At 49.2% G+C, this 22,168-nt stretch overlaps 1 protein-coding gene across 2 annotated transcripts in view; it reads right to left on the reverse strand.

The window, feature by feature from the left end:
- Positions 1-389: 389 nt before the first annotated feature.
- The window catches only part of Ctnnd2 (catenin delta 2), a 706,435-nt gene continuing 684,656 nt past the window's right edge, over positions 390-22,168 (reverse strand). For both annotated transcript variants that reach the window (XM_077795427.1, XM_077795424.1), the window contains 4 exons: positions 19,573-19,699; positions 15,111-15,242; positions 9,132-9,205; positions 390-650 (listed from right to left, as the gene is read on the reverse strand). In XM_077795427.1, coding sequence (XP_077651553.1) covers positions 390-650; positions 9,132-9,205; positions 15,111-15,242; positions 19,573-19,699 — 594 coding nt within the window. The remainder of the gene's footprint in view (positions 651-9,131; positions 9,206-15,110; positions 15,243-19,572; positions 19,700-22,168) is intronic.

Here is a 22,168-nt window from a genome sequence, read left to right on the forward strand (position 1 = left end):
CTAGAGTCACAACGGATGAAGAGAATAAACAAAGCGTGAGAAGCCGTCCCCCATAAGTGTGTAAACTCTTCTGTGTCTTGTGCTTAACTAACCTCCACGCCCCGCCACCGGCCCTCTCCTCCCTCCTTCCTCTGCCGCCTTCCACATAAAGCACTCTTTAAGCCCTACAGCTCAGACTAGAACAGTGTGGCCCCTTGTCGTGTTTAGGATCTACCGTTTGCCGAGTTAACGTCTGATTCGTTTAGCTTTCTAAAATAGCTCTTAATAATCCCTTACTGGTTATCACAGCCTTCCTATGGAACAGGCTTGAACAAACTAAATTTGCAGGGTGGGGAGAAATGTCTCGTGGTGTCTGCATGCACATGCACTGCTCCGGGCGCCTGGCCGGCTCACACCCAGGAGTCGGGCGAGGCCGGGTAGTGGCTCGTTTCATAGTTCAGTTCGCTGTAGGGACGGGCTGCCGAGTAGAAGTCGACGTAGTTGCCCGTGGACTTGAGGCCCAGGTGCATGGTGTACTCGCTGGCAGGAGGGCGGTGGTGGACCTGGTCCTCAAAGAAGGACTCGTCGTAATTCCTCGTGGAGTTCTGAAACGGCTGGTAGGCCTCGTAATCCTTTCTGCTGGGCTCTTGGGGGACTGGTTGTGCTGAACCCTGTGAGGGCAGAGGGGAGAGCCAGGCTGGGTTAACTCATTTTCCACCAGCTCCCTCCCGCCAAGCCACTCCACCCGGCCTCGGAGAAAAGCCCACTCCGTGCTGGGCATTCACCCCTGAGCATTCTCCCAAGGCTGCCACCTGTGCTTTTTTTTTTTTAAGAAAAAAAATTAAATTGATCATAATTATGGGTGAGCTGAAATGATTGTACAGATACACAACAAGCCAGGATCAAATCGGTGCAATGAGTCTTTCTGTCTCCTCCAACATTTATCATTTATCTGTGCTGGGAACCTTTGAACCGCCCTCTTTATAAAATATGTGGAATGTGCTGTGTCCTGTGGTCACCCTGCGGTGTTCCTCCCCTGTAACTGGATTCTGGAGCACGTTATCCACCTCCCTCCCACCCCTCCTCTTTCTCCCTTCCTAGTCTCCAGGGACCACTGTTCTACTCTCTGCATCCACTCTTCCAGGCATGAGTGAGGACCTGGGGCACTCGCCCTGCTGTGTCGGCTTTTTTGACCCAACACAGAATCGTCCCGTTCCAACCCTGCTGCTGCAGATCACAGGAGGCGGTTTTCTGTGTGGCTGAATAATATGCTACTGTGCACATATATCACAGTTTCAGAACGGGTTCTTGGGTCCACACGTTATCCTTCTGCGTACTCCTCTCGCTCTCATTATTATTGTGGCAAAGTTGACATAACATAAAACTGGCCCTTGTGAACAGGCTGGAGTGCCCTGCTCAGGGATGTTGTGTAGCCACCCCCCATCCCCTCCCACAACTTCCTCCCCACCCCACACAGGCTCGCTGGCACTCACTAAGCACCACCCACCTCCTCCCTCACCCCTGGAACACACATTCTACTCTCTCTCTCTCTCTGAATTCCCTGCTCCAGAGCTCTGGTCAATGGAGTTGTACAGGACCAGTTGTTGTGTGTCCAGCCTGTTCACGCAGCATAATGTGTTCATGGTTCATTCATGTTGTAACATGTGCCAGGATGTCCCTGCTTTGTATGTTGAAAGAGACTCCCTTCTAGGGACAACCCATGTTTGGCTCATCTTTCCTCCATCCATGGACACTGAGGATCTTCCCACCTTCTGGCTCTTGGGAGTGAGGCTGCGAGGATCACGGTGCACCAGGGTCTATGGGTCCCTGCTTCTGGTTCTCCTGGGTCAGCACCCGGCAGTGGGCCAAAGGGTAATTCTTTCAAGGAGGCATCACACTGTCTGCCATAGTGGCCACACCATTTTACTAGCTAACCTTTTAAAATTAAAGTGGTGTAGACCAGAGCTAGAGAACACATGGACTTGACTTTCATCTTTTCTGCATTTTCTGGTATCACACTCAGGTACTGCCATCTCCAGGAGACATGAAGATGCACAAGGTCTAATGGCCACTCAGGGATCTTCCCTCCGGTGTAGAGGACCATCATCAACATGCTTCTGAGTCCTGTGTGCACACAGGGGACTGAGGCTTCCCTGTGGTTGGGCCACTCCCTCACACCTTCCTGAGTGACCAGGGACCACAGCCTTAGATGCACACTCCAAATACTCTGCACTCAGAGGGACAAAATGTTCCCTAACTTGGTGCTATCAAGAACTGGTGGGCTCAAGTATGCTGTGTGATGAAGCCTTGGATTAGCAGGGAGGGGTCTTCACAATTGTCTGGTTTCCCCCTGGGCCACCTCAGTACCCCCCTAGGCTTTGCCCTCTGCACATTACTGTTTGATGTATGGCCTAGGAACATTCAGGGATTACAGGAGCCTAGGAGATACATGAAAGTCAAGAGTCAGTTCCTCTGCTTGGCTTTAGGGAGAGTGAGACCCAGTGTGTTCATGGGCTGATAATATATTTACCACCTGGGGACAGAACAAGCCTTTTCCCTTCTGACTGGCTCTGGGGTTCCTCTCCAAGTCCCTGCCCCCAAGGTGAGCAGGACCCCTCAAGGTGTGGGGTAAGGGAGACCCTCTCAGCTAGTGCATAATGCAGGGATGCACCAGCTCTGCTACTGCAGTCACGGAGGAGGAGGTCTGGTTTCAATTAAAACACTCTTAAAAATACAGTTAGATCACTTTCCAGCATTCGGTAATTTCCTATTAATTTAACTAAGGTTCAGCATGGAAACACCCTCTAGAAATTGGTCTCAGTTAGTAAATAATGATTTGCAATTAGCACGTTGTGTATGAGTGAATGTCTCTAATGGCCCGCACATATTTCTTCTCTCAAGGAAGTGAAACTCCCTCTTTTATATGTAATTGATTTATGTTAGTAATCGACCTGCTCTTCTAAGAAGCAGTGAGCTTCGTCACAGAAGTGCTCAGAACATCCACATGTCTAGTTAGTGGTGGCGGAATGCATGAGAATCCAAAAGTCCATAGTGCACAAACCATTGTTAGCCCAAGAGCCTGGAGAGGAGGGGAACATTCGGAAATAATCTACAACACCTGCTCTGACCACACAGACTGTGTACATAGGCACAGGTGACCTGGGCTACTCCACCAAGAGCTGTGGGCTCTGTGGACCTTCTCCACCCCACTTGGGTGCAGCTGTCCGAGAACGGAGCATAGCAAGGCTTACAGGTGGGAGGTTAGAAAACTCACACAGAAGGACACCAGAATTTATTGTTTCTATTCAGTAGGCACCATTTTCCACATTTAACAAATTCTGTTTTGTTTACTCTTCAAAGGGCAATAAATGTATATGTCTACCTATATTGATATCATCCATCCATCCATCCACCCATCCATCCATCCATCAACCCATCCATCCATCCATCCATCCACGCACTCATCCATCCATCCACCCATCCATCCATCCATCAACCCATCCATCCATCCACCCATCCATCCATCCATCCATCCATCCACCCATCCATCCATCCATCCATCCATCCACCCATCCATCCACCCATCCGTCCATCCATCCATCCATCCATCCACCCATCCATCCACCCATCCATCCATCCATCCATCCACCCATCCATCCACCCATCCGTCCATCTATCCATCCATCTCTAATTATAGGAGAGGAATCTGAGGTTCAGAGTCATTAAGCAGCTTCTCTAGACACCATGGCGAGTGAGGCTGTGGAGCTGGAATTTGAACATATGCCTGGTCACTCTAAGGTCTATGCTCTCTTTGTGCCAGTAGTGTTTCCACAAAGTCATGGTGGCCAACCTTGGAGGGCTGTCCTCACGGAGCTGATTCCAGACCCTGTGATAAGCAAGGAGGTCAGTGGACATAGGCCAAGGAGAGGTGTGTGTTATGCTGGTCATGGCCTCCCGAGGGCACTGCTGGAGACAGGGGGGACCTCAGGGGAAGTCACTCATGAGGCTGCATCTGCTGCTTAGTCATTTCCAGGGTCAACGTGTTGTCACATTCTCTGGTTGGGGCACATTTGAGAGTTGGGTATAACTTATTATCTGAAGCACTTACCTTCTTCAGTTCACCTGTATTGTTCATAAAGTCCCACATCAACCCCTTCTAAGGCTGTGCTGAGTGCACAGGTCAACAAACTACTTAGGATGGGTAGTGGGTGGCACTGCTGCGTTTGGAGGGACTGAATTGCTCCCTGGCCTGGTGGGAGGAATGTTGGCTGGTGGAACACATCCATAGTGGAAAAAAGTTGGCTGAATTTTACAATTTTCCCTAAGGGAATAAATATCTAAATGTGTTAAAAATTTGGCAGATGAGATGCTCTCAAATATAAGCCCACCCCAGAAAAGAGCTAAAAATACATGCATTAAAAATATCGTGCAGTTTGCATAAACTGAATTCTATCAAGGAAGGAGGACGACCCTATGCAGTGGTGGGAATTTCTAAATGTGGGTGTCTGCCGTGGTGCAGAGAAGCCTGGCTCACCCAAGGATCTGATGCTGTGGCTGGCTTGCCCTCAGGCAGCATCCTCTCCAGGAAGGGGATGTGTGGCCAGCTCACGTGGGGCTGGGGGGGGGGCCCATGCTCTTTGTGCTTGTGCTGTGACTCCTGTTCTTGTGAGGCCATCTTAGCTCCACTTTCCCCTCACCTAGTAGAATGTCTAATACAAATTAAGGAGCTTGGTTTCAAAGCCCTCCCAACTCTGCTAGCACTAGAACACAAGACTTCTTTGTGGTTGCTCCCCGCCACATTGCCCAGTGTTCTGGTCTGGATGTGCTCTGACCCACCAAGGGTCATGTGCTGGAAGCTCGGTCATCAGTGGGGTATTGTGAGTTGGTGGAACCTCAAGAGGTGGGGCCTAGCGGGAGACAAGTGGGTCTTGGAGGCAGTACCTTGGAGGAGATTAATGCTGGTCTTCCAGACTAAATTTGTGTGGTTGAGAATGGGGCTTTATAAAATGAAGCCACCCCATGGGCTGGGCCTCATTTGGATGCAGTCATTTTCCCTTTGTGCTTCTCTGCCAGGTTGTAATGCAACCGAGGGGATCTCACCAGAGGCTGGAACAGATGGGGCCTCCTGCTCTCAGACTTTCAACTTCCCAAACTGGGATTTAAATAAACCTCTTTTCTTTATACACGACTCAGACTCAGGTATTTTGTTATAACTACAGAAAACAGACTCATACAGCCAGCAAACGGGATTTATTTTGAACACAAGGGAAATATCTGCCCATAAAAGATCTTCAAACTTTTCCATACTGGGAAATATGAAGAGTCAGAGTATTAACAAAGGAGGCCACATGGTAATCTCAGTGGTTTGCAAATGGTGGTCCCAGCAGCATCAGCATCACTCCCTGGGAGCTTGTTCAAAGGGCAAATTATCGGGCCTATTGAATTAGAAACTCTGGGGTTGGGGCTCAGCAATCAGTGTTTTAACATCCCTTAGGGGAATTCAAATTCCCAAATTTGAGAACCAAATTGGCAGAGAAGAGGGAAAAATGGAATGAGGCAGAAAAATCAGGTTGAGTCTTTGCCTCTTTCTAGCTGAGTGACTGAAGTCAAAACTTATCCTCCTTAAATCTCAATTTCCTCATCTCTATGGGCACTATTACCTGACAGTGGGACTGAGGACACACGGACACATGGACACACACACACACACACACACACACACACACACAGACTCAAGATGCTGGTTTTGTTACAAGCAAAACACAAATCCCTTTGCTTCTAGTTTACAACAAAAGCCCACTGCCGGCCACATACATAAAGTTAAATAAGGCTCTTCTCTTTATAAGCATGGGATAGACTGGTAGAAACTCAACAGGACTTTCAGAGAATACAACTGGACAACCCTTACAATGGTGCCTGTGACCCACGGACCCCAGACGTGAACCCCGGGGCCACCAACTTTATTCTACAGGATTAGTTGTTTCTTCTAGGAGTCCTTAAGCTCTGAATTTGCTGATCTGTAAGTGGGGTTCCAGGTAGTCACAGGGCAGAGCAGAGCTGGCTCCTCCCCCTGGGTCACGGGGGATGCCCTGTCCCCCATCAGACTTGGCCATGCCTCCAGAGCTGCTGCCCTGTTCTCCGCCCTCAAGTCCTTGGCCTCCTCTCGGAGGTCCACAGGAACTCATCTCCTCCCCTGTGAGGCTCCCGAGGCCCCACTGGTGGCTGAGACACAGAAGTTTCGAGGGCTCAGCAGAGGGGAGCTGACCCTCAACAAACTCCAGAACATTCCTCCCAGTCCAACTGTTCAGGCGAAAAGTGGAGAGGTCACTCTGTCCAGGAAAGCTCCTAAAATGAAGGCCTTCCACTTGGAAATGGCTGGCCCTGCCCACCTGAGGATCCAATCATGGACCCCGTCTACAAGGGCGTCTCGGAACCACCCGACTGGAGCCCTCAAGAGGAGAAGCTCCACATAGAGACAGACTCACTCGGTAACGGAGTCCCTGTAAGCATGGCATTTGATTCTGTTTTGCAGGCTCACTGGGGTGTGATAGTGATTTTTAGGGGGGGAAGAGCTCTCTGGCGGATATTTTAAAAATGCTGCGTCGTATTAGAATTTGACAGACAGCCCAACTGTCCCCTCCCCTTGCTGCCCTGCTCAGGAACAAGGAGGGCATGGAGCTGTGACCACCGGACTCAGCTCTGGGAGGGCTCCCCTGTGGTCACAGCTGTGGTGCTCAGGTTCCTCCCGGGTGCGGGCAGGGGGTTCAGCACATTCACCAGAACCTCTGGGCCTGCAGGCTTCACCCTGAGATGGACGTCCGGGCAGTGCTGGGGAGAGGCTACACTGGACTGGCTCCCTCCATGCAGGACGCCATCTTAGCCCATCAGTTCTAATTGGCATAAGGGCCCAGAATATTCTTCAGAAGGTGTCCCTTGGGACAGTTGTGGCTTGTCCCTACGTCTAGATAGCAGGCAGTCTCTGGAACCCTCTGTAGCCACATCCTGAGGCACCCAGGACTCCTGGCCACACCAGGGTGCTTTTTCATTGCCAAGAGTGTGGGATTCCAGGGAAGGTGGGTGTGGAATTCACTGGTTCTGCTGACGAGCTTCTCTGTACCCTGGGAACTAAAGACTAATCTTACACTCTCGAATGCAAAATCAGAGTCCTAGTGCCTCCCGACAGGTCTCCCTAAGAGCTAGAGACAGTCTGCTCACTGCGCTGACAGAATTTTGCAGTACTTTCTATAAGAAAAGTGGTTGCTTTCCACAGAAGGAGGCGGCATTCCCAGACATTTTGTTTCTGTTTTCCTTTATGCTCAGGCAGGTACATTGGCATGTGTGCAATGGCGAGCCACGCTGGTGACCTCGTCTAGTGCTCATGACCTGATTTATTTATTTGTTGGCTTCTTTGCTTTTAGTAAAGACCAGAACTTCAGGGAGGCCGATTAGCTGTTAGCAATGTGTCAGGAGGAAGCAGGGCCATTGCATTCACCAGGGGGTCACACACAACACCAGATGTCTTCCAGAATGATTGCAGTTGGATGGAAAATTGAGGGTGAGAGGCTAACTCCTCTGCTGATGGTCATATCTCCTGCTGATGTCTGATTAGAGGAAAAAATGACTTAAGGTCAAGGAGACAGCCTGGTGTCCTTCTCTCCCACCCAGATGGTTCTGCTCAGGAAGGACATCTGCACCTGCTTGAAGGGGGAGATGCTACCCTGCAGGGTGCTGGGATGCTGTTCCAAACCTACACATTTCCCTTCCATGCTTCCTTTATCTGGTTACTGGTACATGGCTTTCAGGTTTTTCTTCTTAACTCAACTTTCCTGAAGTGTGGCAGGAACATAAGACACAAGCAGAAACGGTTCCTGTTGACAGTTCTTAAGAGCAACCAGCTATGGGGGGTTGGTCTTGCTGTGAGGCCCACCAAGGGAGGGAGAGAGAGGTTGTCAATCAAATACGAGGCACAAGCTTTGCCCCTTTGCTTTCATAGTTCCTGCAGAACCCCAGAAAAAAATGAATGTTTCAATGAATGTTTGCTGAAAAAAAACCAAACACCTACAGATTCATATTAGTTCAGGGTCTATGATTCAGAGCTCCTAAAACAAGGAATGTTCACACAAATCACTGGGGCATCTTATTAGAATGCGGCTCTCCTGCAGAAGATCTGGAATGGGTTAAGGCACCAGAGAAGACCCTGTTCTGCACTTGTAATGAGCTCCCAGGTGATACAGATTATGCTGTTCCTCAACTAGACTTTGCTCAGCAAGGCATGTTCAGTGCTTTCTATTTGGTTATTTAGATTGAACTTGATGTTTCTGTGTTATTGGTAACTAGCATGTGTAATGAATGTTTTCTTCCTAATAGAGTTGGCTCTGTTACAGGAGCTATTCAATTCCTGCCCAGAAATTAGGCAGTTTCTGTTTAGCCAATGACACCTTACACTTATCTACTGGGGACTTTCTTTTAGCTTTATACCTATATTAGTCTGGTGTCTGTTACTGTAATGAAACACCTGAAGCTGGGTAATGTTACAAAGAAAAGAGGTTCATTTATCTCACAGTTCTGGAGGCTCAGGGGCATGTTGTTGGTACTGGCCTGGCTCTGGTGAGGACCACATGGTGGATAGTATGACAATGGTTGGAGAACATGTGTGAGAGGGATCACGTGAAGAAACAGGAAGCCCAAGGAGGAGATGGCTTTGTTTAAAACAACTTGCTCTTGAGAGAACTAACTTCAGATCCCATGAGAACCACCTTCATCACTTCTGAGGGTCTCAATGACCTTCCATTAGGCTCCACCTCTTAAGGCCCCACCACCTCAATGCCGCCATCCAGAGGACCCAGCCTCCTACACAGGAACCCTGGGGACAAACCACATCCAAGCCCAGCAGCACCACGGTGGAGAACTTGCTTTGCCAGCAGGTCAGGAAGAGCTCCCATGAAATCCCAAGTAGTTTTAGGATCTGAGGCTGTTCTGAGCACTCCGCTGGCCACCCACCTGTCTGCTGTGGCAGGTGTGAGAGAGGACACCAGGGGACATCGCTCCTGGTCTCTGATGATGTGAGGTGAAAGTTAAAGTCTTAAAGATCCCAGGTGACTTCCCATGAGTTGAATGGAAAAACCGCACAGAAAGGTGCGGCCTTTACTCACCTGGTTGTGTTTGATGTCCTCGGCGGGCGCACCGTACGAATTCCTATACAAGGTGGAAATCCCAGTGTTTTGAGCTACAAACAAAAGGAAAACGAAAGTGTTAGCAAAGAAAGCAGGATTTCAAGCGAGGAATGATGGCTCTCGAGGCCAGTTTCACCCTGACAGAGCCGGGCGTCCTGAGAACCCTTCCAAGTAGGAGAGATGCTTTGAGCCTGGACCTCGTTTTACATGGAGAGATGCAGAAAGACAGCAGAGGTGCTGTCCTCACCCTGGGCCCGTCGGCCGCTGGCAACACTGCTCACCGCACAGACAGGGTCAGCGCAGGTGCCGCAGACACGTGGCCACCTCGAGAGCTTTATCGCCTTCTTTTCTGGTGAGAACAGGTAGATAATAGAGGCTCGTCACCTGCCCTGGAGCATGCAGTCTGTATCAGCAGCTTAGTCTTTAGCTGAAGAATGACAAGAATAACATTTCTAACTTGAGCTCACAGAAGTGCTCGGTCATCATCCAGATAGTTCATTTCTCCACAGCCCAAAGGACCAATTGACGGTGCCACCTGAATGTCCCCTGTGCATCTGGGGGGCTGTGGCTTTGAATCCTGCTAGGTGCAGAGATAGGGTCCCCCCTGGCTTCTCACCCACTTGTGGTGTGGCCAAAAGGAAGGAGGAAGACCCCCTCCAGCTGCCAGCAGCTTCCACAGGCCGACAGTGGGTGACAGTGCCTCTCCTTACCCAGAACCCTGAGGCGCAGGCCACAGGCCTCCAGGAGGGGCTCAGGCACTACCATCAGGGTACAGCTGATGAAGGATCACGGTGGAAGAAAGCTCAACAAAGTCCGTCTGTCAAGTGTCAGTGGGACATAGAATACTCTGGAAATAAGAAGGGCTTGGCCTTTGTTTCCAGGGTCCAAGGGATAATGAAATCCATCGCACGGCACCTGCTCTCTCAGAGACCAGGCTGCTGTAGATAGGCCCAGCCCTGCACAGCCTATCCAGGTTCAAGTTCATTGTCACCCGTGATGGTTACCCACAGGCACACGGTAACTGTGCAGTAACCTCCTCTTGGAAAATTCTGCTTAGGAAGCGGGGGTGAGAGCACAACTTCAACTTCAAAGACAACTCTGCTGTCCTCTCTGGGTGAATGCACATCACTCCTCTCTCCCTGGACACTAAATCCCCTGATGGCCCAGCTTCCTGTCCCCCAGTCTGCTCCTCCCAGCCCCCAGGGAGAGCACTGTCAGGCAGATGGATTACGTCACTCCCTCTGCTCATCCATACCCAGTGCTCTCCACTCGAGACGCTCTCCTTCCTGGTCCACGAGGTTCCGCGTGATCTTCCCCAGCTGACCTCCCGCGGCATCTCTTCCTTCTCTAGTACCGCGGCCCTGGCTGCCCAGCCCTCCTATCTCAGTGGAGTGAGCCCAGCTTGTTCAGCTTCGGGGAGACGGTACTCCATCTTCCTCTAGGAATTACCTCCCCCAGACTCCAGCTGCCTCTTGCTATTTAGGTTGCCCAGGGCAGGTAAGGACCCTCCCACCTGGCGGCCCTGTCTCTCTGCTCCAGTGAGGGAGTCCCTTCATGCCTCTCAACATCTGCAGTGATCCTGCTGGTGGGTGTCCCCTGATGACCTCGCACATTGCCTGCCTGTGCCCACCAGCGCAGAAGCCCACGTGGGGGATAGACAGTAGTGTTCTCACCATTGTCCATGCCCCCGGAGCCTGGCACAGCGTGTGGCCTCAGGGGACACTCCCAGAGTAAGGGCTCAATCTGCTGAATGGATGAAGGGAGGCACAAACTGCGGGACAGCGCCGTCAGAGCTCTGATTCCCGACAGAAAACGTCCCTCCAAACTGACACTGAGACGCCTGGGCGGGGCAGAGGGGAGGACAAAGCCTCTGTCCTGGTCGAGCCGCGGCCTCCCTTCCTACTAGATTTGTGGTTTCTGAGTGAAAGCTATCCCTCCTGGAAGTTCTGCCCCACTCTTGGCCCACTCCCTGCTGAGACGGGACTGTGTGGCTGAAAGGCCTCAGGAAGCAGAGGTCTCCAGGAGGCCTGCCCTGGTGTGTCTGGACTGAGTGGACTCACAGGGACATGCTGGGCTAGTTCACAGAGGAAGTGGCCCCAGAAGCTCATCTCCACCACCTGCACCCGTGCAAGGACGTTCAGAGGTGAAATGCAGGGTTATGAGAGCCCGAACCTGATCACACGTGAACCCCTCACCGGGATTAACTGGGAAGGGACTAGGAGGAATGGGGGAGGGGCTGGAGGAGATGAGTCCCCGGGGCAGGCTTTGGGGTTTCTATTTTGTCCCTGGTGAGCAGAGCTGGCTGTCTGGCTGTCTGTCTGTATCTCTCTCTCTCTCTCTCTCTCTGCTTCCTAACAGCCATATCCTGAGCTGCTTTCTCAGCCACACCTTCCGCCTCGATGTCCTGCCTCACCGTAGGTCCAGAGCCATCGAGTCGGCCAACCACGGAGCAAACCTCTGAAACAGGGAGACAAAATAAACTTTTCCTCCTCTGCCTCGTTCTTGCCAGGTCTTTGGTCACAGCGATGCAAAACTGACTTAAACAAACGCCTTTCTTTTTTTTTTTTGTATCATCCCCCAAATACCCAGCTTCGGATGGAATCAACATCTGGAAGATGAGAGGCTTTAAAAGGTGTAAGTGAGAACCGGGGAGAATCAGGCCAGACCATCTGATGAAGCGGCATTTGGGACGCTCAGGTGGGAGGGCAGAATCCCGGATCCACTTAAGTCAGGCGAGGAGCTGAGGGACCCGCAGCCCTGCCCTGCGGTGAACGTCCACACCAGAGCTTGCTCTCCAGCGGCCGTGACTGCTAGAAGCAGAGTCCTGCTCGCCTCAGTGAACAGCTGAGCGGGGTCCTGGGCTTCTCAGTGGCAGAGGCACCCAGGATAGAAGATACTCGAAGGGACTTCATCTCAGTGAGAAAATGAACCCAGAAAGGTGTGGGGGAGTGTGGAACAAAGCCCAGAGGCCTGGCTTTCTGAGAGCTCAGGAGGGAGCTGACAGCTGGGCCAAGGAGCTGCTGACCCTCCCTCCCCACGGGGCGACTTTCCTGAACCCAGAGTTTGGTCCCAGGTGGGGAACGGCAGGATGCCCCTGCACTCAAAATTACATGTCCCTTGCATTTATTCTTTTTTTGTTATCAATTTTTAAATTACATTTTTTTTTTTTTTTTTTTTTTGGTGTGGTCCTGGGAATTGAACCCAGGGCACTGCACATGCTAGGCATAGTGCTCTACCACGGAGCTCATCCCCAGTACCCTTGGGTTTATTCTTTTTTTTTTTTTTTTTTTTTTTTTTTTAGAGAGGAGAGAGAGAGAGAGAGAGAGAGAGAGAGAGAGAGAGAGAGAGAGAATTTTTAATATTTATTTTTTAGTTCTCGGCAGACAGAACATCTTTGTTGGTATGTGGTGCTGAGGATCGAACCCGGGCCGCACGCATGCCAGGCAAGCGCGCTACCGCTTGAGCCACATCCCCAGCCCCTTGGGTTTATTCTTGAATGAGAAAAAGAAAATACTGCTTTTGGTGTGGAGGTCACACACAAAAATTCAGATTTCATAGGTAAATACGTGAATTATAGGCATTGACCAAAGGGCTCCGGAGAAAAGCTTGGCAGCTTCTATTCCTGTCTGGAATAGTGGCTCCCACCCGGCTGGGCTGAGGACTTATTCACTCCTCTATATATTAGGATAAACACCACCAGCAGCCTTACTACCAACCCCACAGACTGCCTCCCACCAAGACCATCATCTCCACTAATATCTCCTCCACCTTCACCTAAACAAGACTTGCCAACACCATCCCCTCCACCACCCTCATTACCCATCCTCACCTCATCACCAAACCACCCCCCACCCCCACCACCCTCCCTTCTCAGTGTCTGTTTAGAATTGCATCCTCTGCATCCAGTTTTATGAATGATCTGATATGACCATGCTCTCTTAGTCACCACCACCAGCATTTTTGTGATGCCAAAAACTAGATTTTACATCGCGCCTATTGGCTTCCGAGAAGCTTCCCCTGTCTACACACATTCAATAAAGATCTTAGTGTTATGGGCTTGCTATGTGATTGATCGTGTAGTTTTGCATTGCATTTTTAAATAAGTTAGAGCAAGGCTGTTTAAGCCTTTAAGTAAGTTTGAAGATTTACGTGTATAAAACTCAATACCAGAGTTGTCCAGACCCCTGCCATTTCCTAGGAAGGCTGAATGTGGGAAACACCAGATTTTATGTTTGATCTTATTAGGTGGGCAGGGCACCATCATATACCATTGGAACTATTTCAGTGTGATCACACCCACCTTTAAAAGCCTTCTGAGTGATTCTACTGGGCCAGAGAGTTAAAGAGCAACACTAAACTTAAATGATAACACTACAATCAATCTCACAATTATTCTTAGAACCATCATCTCAATTTGTTGTCCCAGACTTCTGGCCATGTGGCCACCTGGCGCAATAATCTTTGGAAACTGAATGGGTCAGGTGAACTAGGTGCCACTACTAATGCAGACTGGTTGGCACCACTTGGATTCTCCACTGAACATCTCCACTCCAGGGACTCAACATTCAGATTCACGGCTTTCTTTGTTCATGTTCGTTTATGACAGGGGCAACATTTATGGGGAAAAACAGAGAAGGAGACTAATAAGCTATGGCCTTGTAATGAGCTCAGTTCTCCCACCCAAAGGACATTTCAGGAGTAAACAGGGCGTACCCCTGGGAGGGTCTGCCTGAGGAGGCAGAACGTGGACCTCTGAGTGGGGGTGAAAACATCTGTTTATTATGCTTTTCTTTATGCGGCCGTACAGAGTTAATGTGGAAAAGACAGCCACTGGGGTAAATACATTTGCTATTAGGAAAATTCATCTTAGCTGTCCTGGGTTTAGAGGACATTTTAATAAATCATTCAATTTGTCTATTCTGCTTCCCTGCAGGTCTGCATCTAAATAATATCAGAGAAATGTGCCCCCTGCTTTCAAGATTTCTCTGATAACAGGGTCTCAGTGTCTGTTTAGAATTGCATCCTCTGCATCCAGTTTTATGAATGATCTAATATAACCATGCTCTCTGAAAGCCCTGTTGCTCACGACTGATTTTCAGAGGGACCCATCTCCATGTCTGTGTGGAAAAGAAGCATGTGGGTCCCCTGTTAGAGTCTCTCAGCTCTGAAAGTTAAGTTCTGCTTTTAAAGTATAAACCTCTCTCTAATAATATTCTTTATCCTGCTTCTTAAAGGAGGACCAGTGGAAAGGAGATTTATGGAAACCCTGGAGAAGGCTGAGTCATACTCCATTGTGTATATCTACCACAGTTTCTTTACCCACCATCTGTTGAAGGACACCCAGGTGGGTTCCACAGCTCGGCTACTGTGAGCTGAGCTGCTATAAACACTGATGTGGCTGTGTCAGTGTCGTATACTGATTGTAAGTCCTTTGGGTATATCAAGGAGTGGGCTCTAATGAAGCTTCCTGGCCATCCGCCGTGGGATGAGGCAGGCCTCATGACAAGAGGAAACAATGCCTCCTACAGGAGTTCTGGGGGATTCTCTGAAGGCTGTCCTCTCCCCTGCCCTCTGTTCCATGCTCCTTCCCTCCCCTCCTTTCCTAACGGGCAAGTAGAGCTATAGAGCAACCAGCATCTTGGAATCTCTCCCACCAGGGGTCGTGCCCACAAAGAAGAAACAGATGTTGACTCTCCCTTCTAATTGGAGGGGACAGGATAAGCTGGGAAGGTGAGAAGGAAACAGTGAGATCAAAAGTGTGTAGAGGACATTTTCTCTTAGTGCTTCCCAGCTCGAAGATGCGCAGTTTTTATATCTTTGGTTCATCTCCTCAGTTCCCGTTTCTGGGAATCGCGGCTATCAAGATCTCAGGTGACCCAACAGCCACTGCGGCCGAGGTCCCAGCCCCTCCCTGTCCCTCGGTCCCCTGCCCTGAGGAGGAGGTCCCAGGGCACCCACCTGTCATGGTGTCTTTCCTGGAAGTGTGCTCGCCTTTAGTCCCGTGGTAGGTGGCGTTGCTGCTGGTGGACTCGTAGTCCGTCTTCCTTTCCTTGAGGCTGATCATTTCCCGAGGTGAAGCTGGGGCACTTGCTAGATGGAGAAATGAGAAGGATGGTCTTTTTGCAGCTCATTCCAAACCATGTCTGCCTCTTCACATGAGCAGTTAAGGCCACAAAGACACGGCTCCACCGGGGCCCCATATCTCTGCGTGGCCTCTTGAGAGTTTTTGGTGATTTTTGCTCTTGAACTTATCACTTTGCCTCACTCTGTGACAACTGGTGAGAGGTGAGGCTTAGAGGCAGGTGTTTAAAAATTACTTCTGGGACCATCTTCCCTGGTAGAGACAGGACCTGCCCAAGACCCGTCTTGCTTTCTTTCTCTTTCCCCTCCTTCCCTCTCTCTCTCTCTCCATTTCTCCTCCCCTCCCCCTTTTTGGCTTTAGCATCCTTAACCCCAAAATTCAAAAATCTGAAATGCTCCAAAATCAAACACTTTTTCAGTGTTGACATTATACCAAAGGTGAAATATTCCATACCTGATCTCAAGTGATAGGTTGCAGTCAAAACAGATGATTATTCAAAATATTACATAAAATTACCTTCAGGCTATATGTGTAAAGTATATATAAAACATAAATAAATTTCATGTTTGGACTGGAGTCTTATCTCCAAGATATACCATATCTATCTATCTATCTATCTATCTATCTATCTATCTGTCTGTCTTGGGGCCAGGGCCAGAGTATTTCATATTTCTGGGTATATACCACTGTGTGTGTGTGTGTGTGTGTGTGTATCCAGAAATATGAAATACTCTGGTCCCAAGCATTTGGAACAAAACATATTCAACCTGTACTGATAATGAAGAATCCATGTTTAGAAACAACGCAGTTTGATTTAAAGGTGGAGTTGTCAACATCATCAGAAACTGCTCTCGAGGAAGGCAGAGGAAACGACCGTCCACGTGGGATGATTTGTGGGGCTGAAATCACCAAGCCCACCAAGCTTCTCTCCAGGCGGCCCAGGGCCAGGGCTGAGAGAGCTTCTGTTCCTGATAGGGTGTCCCTGCTTCAGGTCCTTGGATGATCATCATGTCAGTCCCTCACACATCTAACCCTCCAGCCACTCATTCCCTGTTGGACCCGGGGAGTGAGCCACTACCGAAAGCAGAGGAAAAGTTGAACTTGGAGGCAAAGAAGTGAATCCAAAAGGTCTATTTTTTGTGGGAGCTGGAATGGTTGGTAGCCACCCAGTAGCCCAGCTGGTGCAGAGAGGAGGAGGGAAGGAGCAGCAGCAGGGTGTTCTGTTGGGGACAGTCCTGCTCCCCCCTGTGGGCCATCGGTGTTGCATGCAGGTCTTCTGTACCCTAATGCAGTGCCCCACCATCTTCCTTAACCCAAACACCTGAGAATTTAGTATTCCACCACCCGATCCTGGGCCTGGCTTGTTTGAGGTTTCAGTGATGGTGCCTCAGAATCCATGCCTGGGGACGGTGAAGGGTAGGACTCCCTGGGAACTCTGATGGCAGGCACCAAGTCTTCTTTGCCAGCGGCCAAGCCCCTTCTCAGCCAACCTGTTTACCTTTCTGCACGTTGTTCACATGTGCAGGGTCCCTCAGCCCCAGCGCAGGGCTGCTTGCCCCCCATGCACCTCTCTGTTTACTGAATCACTGAATCCTGTCGGTTAGACTATTTATCTTCGGTGTACAAATCCCTGCTGAGCCCCTAGAGGTGGAGCTGTGAGCCACCAGCTTCCTGATCCTGGGAGCTCTCAGCCAGAGAGGAAGTGGGTGCTTCACACCAGAACAAGAGGCACAAGTACTTCAGAGAAGTCCCAGCCAAAGGGAAAGGAAGAGTTCCCTCCCTGGAAATCCCTTGACCTTCTCAAAAACCGATGAAAGCAAAATCAAGGTCATCTCTGCTCACCCTGGGATACCTGGGGCAAGTGACCCTGGTCTGTCAGGAGACAGACATGGTGGCTCCCTCATGGAGGGAACATGAGGTTAAGAGAATCACTTCATAAAATGGGCCCACTGAGCTGACCCCCACCGGCTTTCTTTCCCAAGAAGCCATTTACCTGCAGCCCTGCCTGGCCTCGGTGGACAGGACATGTCACATTCCTCAGCCAACTACCTGTTAACTGCAGGAGAAGCGCAGCCTGAGATAATGTTGACGGGAGGAACCCAGGAAACCTTTGTGACCAGATCCTGAAACTCTGGGAGACAAGGATGGTTCCTCCTAACCAAAAAATCTGTAAGAAATCAGAACGGGTCATCCTGGGCCAAGGAGACCCACAGTTGCCATGACAGCGGGGCCTTGAAAGTCTGATGTCAGCCTGCTGTCAGTCAAAAGGGAAGAGGTGGGTCTCCGTGGGCTCTCTGGAAACGTCACTGGATCCCCAGTAAAACTGGAGTGCAGGAGAGGCACGTTGTCCCTCTCCTCTCTGAGGACCCACTCTTTCCTTTGAGAGTGTCCCCTTTCGCTTTTCCTATCCCCTCAATCAACTCATTCCTGTTACTCTGAGCGACAGGTCTGACATCTTTCTGACATGATCACAAGAATCGGGGTTTGAAGGGGGTCTTCCTGCTGCCTTGGTTTCCCAGAAGGCCACAGCTCTGTAACAGGTGGCTGCATCGTATTAATACCTGGGGTTCTGAAGCTAAAAGGGGGACCTCTGCAAGAACAATGAAGTCCCCGAGAGCCCCTAGATCAGCTGGGCTTTGTCCATTTCCTGCTGTTTCAGAACGTCAGCTGCTCTGATCGACTCACCTCCCTCACCCTCTGCTGGAGCCTCACTCACCTCCGTCACCCTCTGCCTCCTTCTCTCTCTTCTGCTCACCCTGTCTTTTTCCAGAAAAGTTCCTTTTCTCTCTTTCCTGCTTTGCTTCTGGGTCTTCCTACGCAGCGGCTGCCCTTTGAGGAGCCGCTGCCATGCAATCACGGAGGGATAATTTTTCGAAGCTTCTTAACCAAAGCTTTTAAAATTAGAGTCTAATACTGCACAGATGGTGGTGTTTATTAAACCACGTCAAGTGTGTAATTATCTCCGGAGACCTCAGACGCAGTGGTGCTTTGAGTCTCCAGTAAATCAGGATTAAGCTCTGGGAAAAATCAAATCATGCAAACAAGTGTTTATTAGGTGTCTCGATGTGCCTGGCCTAGGAAATGCCAAGGCACTGGTGGATGGCTGAGTCCCCAGCCCGGCCTGCTCCTGAGGGGGGCTTATGAACTGTTACTCCACTTTATCTTCCTTACTTCTACCTGAACTTTCCTTGTGTTTCCCAGGCTCCATGCTCCTTATCCTTTTAAACCTGCCAGAATTGTAGGAAAAGAAGACAAAGAGGCCACCTCTGCACTGCGAGTTTAGGTGGAAGTGTCCCCAGTCACAGGGCTTCCTGATCCTCATGGGAGGCTGGACCTAGAGGCTTTCACGGATTGGAGAGGGTGCCTTGTGTCGGTCTAAAGCTCCCCCCTGGTTTCATTCTGACGGGCCAGTGTAAGGATTTGCAATTGTCCTCGGGGTGGAGAGGCCACTTTGGTGGGCAGCGTTTTTTGCCAATGTCTCCAGAATATCCTTTCAGAAATATGATCACCTCATCAGGGAGAGGGCTGGGGAGGGCAAGGAAACGGAGTCATGTGCGGAAGCCAAGAGAGCTGGGTTGGTGAGGGCATAGAATTGTTGTCCGTCCTTCATTCCCCAAACAAAACCAAAATGCAGAAATGAAAAGTTTCAAAAACTTTTGAACTCTGGGTAAAAGAACAATAAACCCATGCCGCTTATATTATTAAACAAGGTGTTTGTATTTTACCTTGTCTATTTCCATCTAATCTTTGGCATTCCTTCAAACAACTGAAAAGTGGTATAACATAAAATACTTTCACAAATAAATGTATGAGTCAAGCTCAAAATTTAAGCAAGAGGAATGTGACAAAATTAGAAAATTAAATGGAATGACTTACAAGTTAAAATTTGGTGTAAGAATTTATCAGTGATTTGTAGGTAATAATAAAAAGCCAACTGGACACAGAATAGTTATGAGACCCTCAAGATACATGTCATGCCAAAGAAAGAAACAGTATATCCCGTGTCCTCTACTCTGTTATCCCAATTACGATAAAGAAAATGCAACTCAGACTAAGTTTCACAAACTGCGCATGGAAAATCCTGATGTGCACAGTCTCGACAGTCTTCCTTACACTTGCTCCTCTCTGAAGGCAGGTTCCTGATAGGCATTTGTGCATGTGAACCTGTTAGAGAATTCGTTCTGAATATGTGTTTACATAACACAAAGGCATTTCATATTCCCAGTCAAAGTTGGGTCAGTTCCCCTCCGGGTGCATCTCAGCTGAGGGACTGGGGTGAGAGCCTTTCCTTTGCTCAGGGGAAACCAAGGCCTGGGAAGGCCCTGGGAAGCCTCTTACCTGAGCGGTTGTTGGGAGACACGCGCACAGGGGAGATGGAGGGTGTGCGGGAGGAGGAGTAGGGCCTTTGCCGATCCCTCTCGATGGTTGAAGATGAGGCTACAAAGTGATATTGTGACCATCCATCCTGCAAAAGACGGAGTGCTCCTATTAAACGGGAAGGCAGAGTGACCCTTCACCTCCTGACATTTGAAAGTTCTAAGCATTTGAATTTGCAAAACATTTCTACAGCATGTCAAAAGAGATTACAGAGCTCCTGGCCATCATCAAGGTTAACAGAGGGAATGTGAATTAAGACACACCCCTTCTCCTCCAGGCAGCCTGGCTGGGAGCCCCTGCTTTTAGTGCCTGCTTCCCTTCCCAGATGTGGAATAAATGGTCTCTTTGCAAATTTGCTTTGGTTAGAGGTTTTTATTAAATGCAAATATGATGCTCAGAATGTCAGATGACCCTGAAAATGTCTATCCTTTGTTTACCTGTCTCTGGCCATGCCTGCCTCCTCTCCCACTGTCTCCAAATCTTCCCAAAGTGATTACTCTTGTTCTCAGGACCGATTTGTGAGCAATCAGGATGCTGGGTTGGCGTCCTCCCTTCCCACTTACCTTCCTTACCCTGTTTCCAATCCTCTTCTCCGCCACCGATACCCGCCTGTCTCAAGGTCTTAGCAGCTGCTGCTAAGTATCCACACTAGACTGCGGGGTTCCCTGGTGCCCCAGAAGTTACATTTTAAAATTTGGAGCATTTTGCAAATGCATCCTACCCAGCCTCCATTAGCCTTTTAATACTCAGTTCATATATGAAAAGCATGCCTATGATTTTAAAAAATGTTTTGAAATACATTCTGGATCATCTGGGGAACTTAGAAAACATAAAGAAGAAAGAAAGAACATTTGATGATTCCATCTTCCCCACCCCAGAGAGCTCTTGTTAGCGGGTCCCAGTATTTCCTTCCAGTCTTTCTTCTTAAAACTCAACTATATATCTACAAAGTAAAGTGCCCAATAGTATTAATGTTGTAATAAAGAAGAGCAGGACTCTATCCTGCTCCCAATTCTTGCTTCACAGAGACAACTGTTTCCAACTCTTTCAGCTTTTCATTTTGGATAATATTTAGACTTTTAAGGGAATTCAAAGCTTTTTAAAGAATCATTGAAAATATCAATAGATGAAAATTAATAAAAAACACAATTCATACTCGTTTTGCTATTGCGTCTCTTCATTTATCTAATGTTATTCTATTTTGTTATTCTTGTTTATTTGAATGGTGGGATGAAGTTCAGGTTAGAGGTATATTATTTTAAAAGATACTGTTGGGTACTTACGATGGTGCAAGATCCTCTTATCGATCCCAAGAGCTGGATGTTATTATTCTCCCCAGTTTACAGAGGAGGAACTTGAGCCTTACAAAGTCAAGACAGCTCCCAAAGTCAAAATGTAAGCAAGTTAAACATTAATATTAAAATGTGATGTACTTTCAAGTACTCGGAAGGGAAGCAGGGCAAAGAGAGAGAGTGTGGTGGGTCGTGCTGGTGTGGCTATTGAGTGGCCTATGGTCAAGGAAGCATTTTGGAGAATGACCAGGAGTCAGACACGGAGGACAGAGGTGGGGCCTCCAAGTCCCAGGATGAACAGAAGTGAAGGTGCTGGTGGGAACTGGTCTGACCCACGTGAGAACAAATGAAAGGCTCCTGTGACTGAGCAGAGTGAACAAGGGGACCAGGACAGCAAGAAGCCTTCTGTGCCGAGGACAGTTTATAGAGAACAAAATAGAGGCTGCAATTTCACCAAGAGAGAGGGAGAGGCCACACTGACTCAGATGGGGTGCGCCTGGGGAGAAAGGGAAGATTTGCTTCTGTGCTGGAGGGTTTTCCAATGAGTGTGGGACAGAGAAATCAAGTCTTACCCCGATGCTTCTGGTGTGAACCAGAATGGCAGGAGCCACTGTCTAAGGGAGAACAGGGAGAGGAGTAGGAGGGGAACCAGGACCACCTTGGCACAGGTTGGGTCAGAGATGGAACAGAGACTAGAGAATCAATCTGAACCTGTGAACCCAGAGCAATGTTAGAGAAGAAATTCTGGAGTTGAGCATGTAGATATTATTCAGAGCAAGAGAATGGCTGGAACCATATATCTGAATGGAAACACAGGAAAGCCGAAGACAGAAGCCGGGTGGGTCCTGGGGCACTCCAGAATTTAGAGGATTCAAGGAGTCAGGGGTGTTTCTCAGGGCACTGAGTAGGAACAGGGTGGGCTGGGGGAAAACAAAGTGGTGTGATATCAGCAAGACTAGGAGAGCAGATGCATAAGGAGGAGGAGAAGGCCAATCAACGGAGAAGGACCAAGCACGTCCACTGGTCCTGGGGAGATGGAAGCCATCATGATAGGAACAAAAGCAAACTTGATTCTGCCAGACTGTGTCTCACTCAAGAAGGCTCAAAAGATAATGGAGAACTAAGGAAGGAGAGACAGGGAATCCAGGCAGCCTGTGGCACAATTCTACCATAAAAGGGCAGTAGAGGAATGGGGCTTGAAGAGAGAGGGATCAAGAGGTGTTTTAATAGATCCCTGGGAAGATTTTGCAGCATTTTGTGTGCTG

Source organism: Urocitellus parryii, chromosome 1, assembly GCF_045843805.1.
Source record: "Urocitellus parryii isolate mUroPar1 chromosome 1, mUroPar1.hap1, whole genome shotgun sequence".
Taxonomy (NCBI): domain Eukaryota; kingdom Metazoa; phylum Chordata; class Mammalia; order Rodentia; family Sciuridae; genus Urocitellus; species Urocitellus parryii.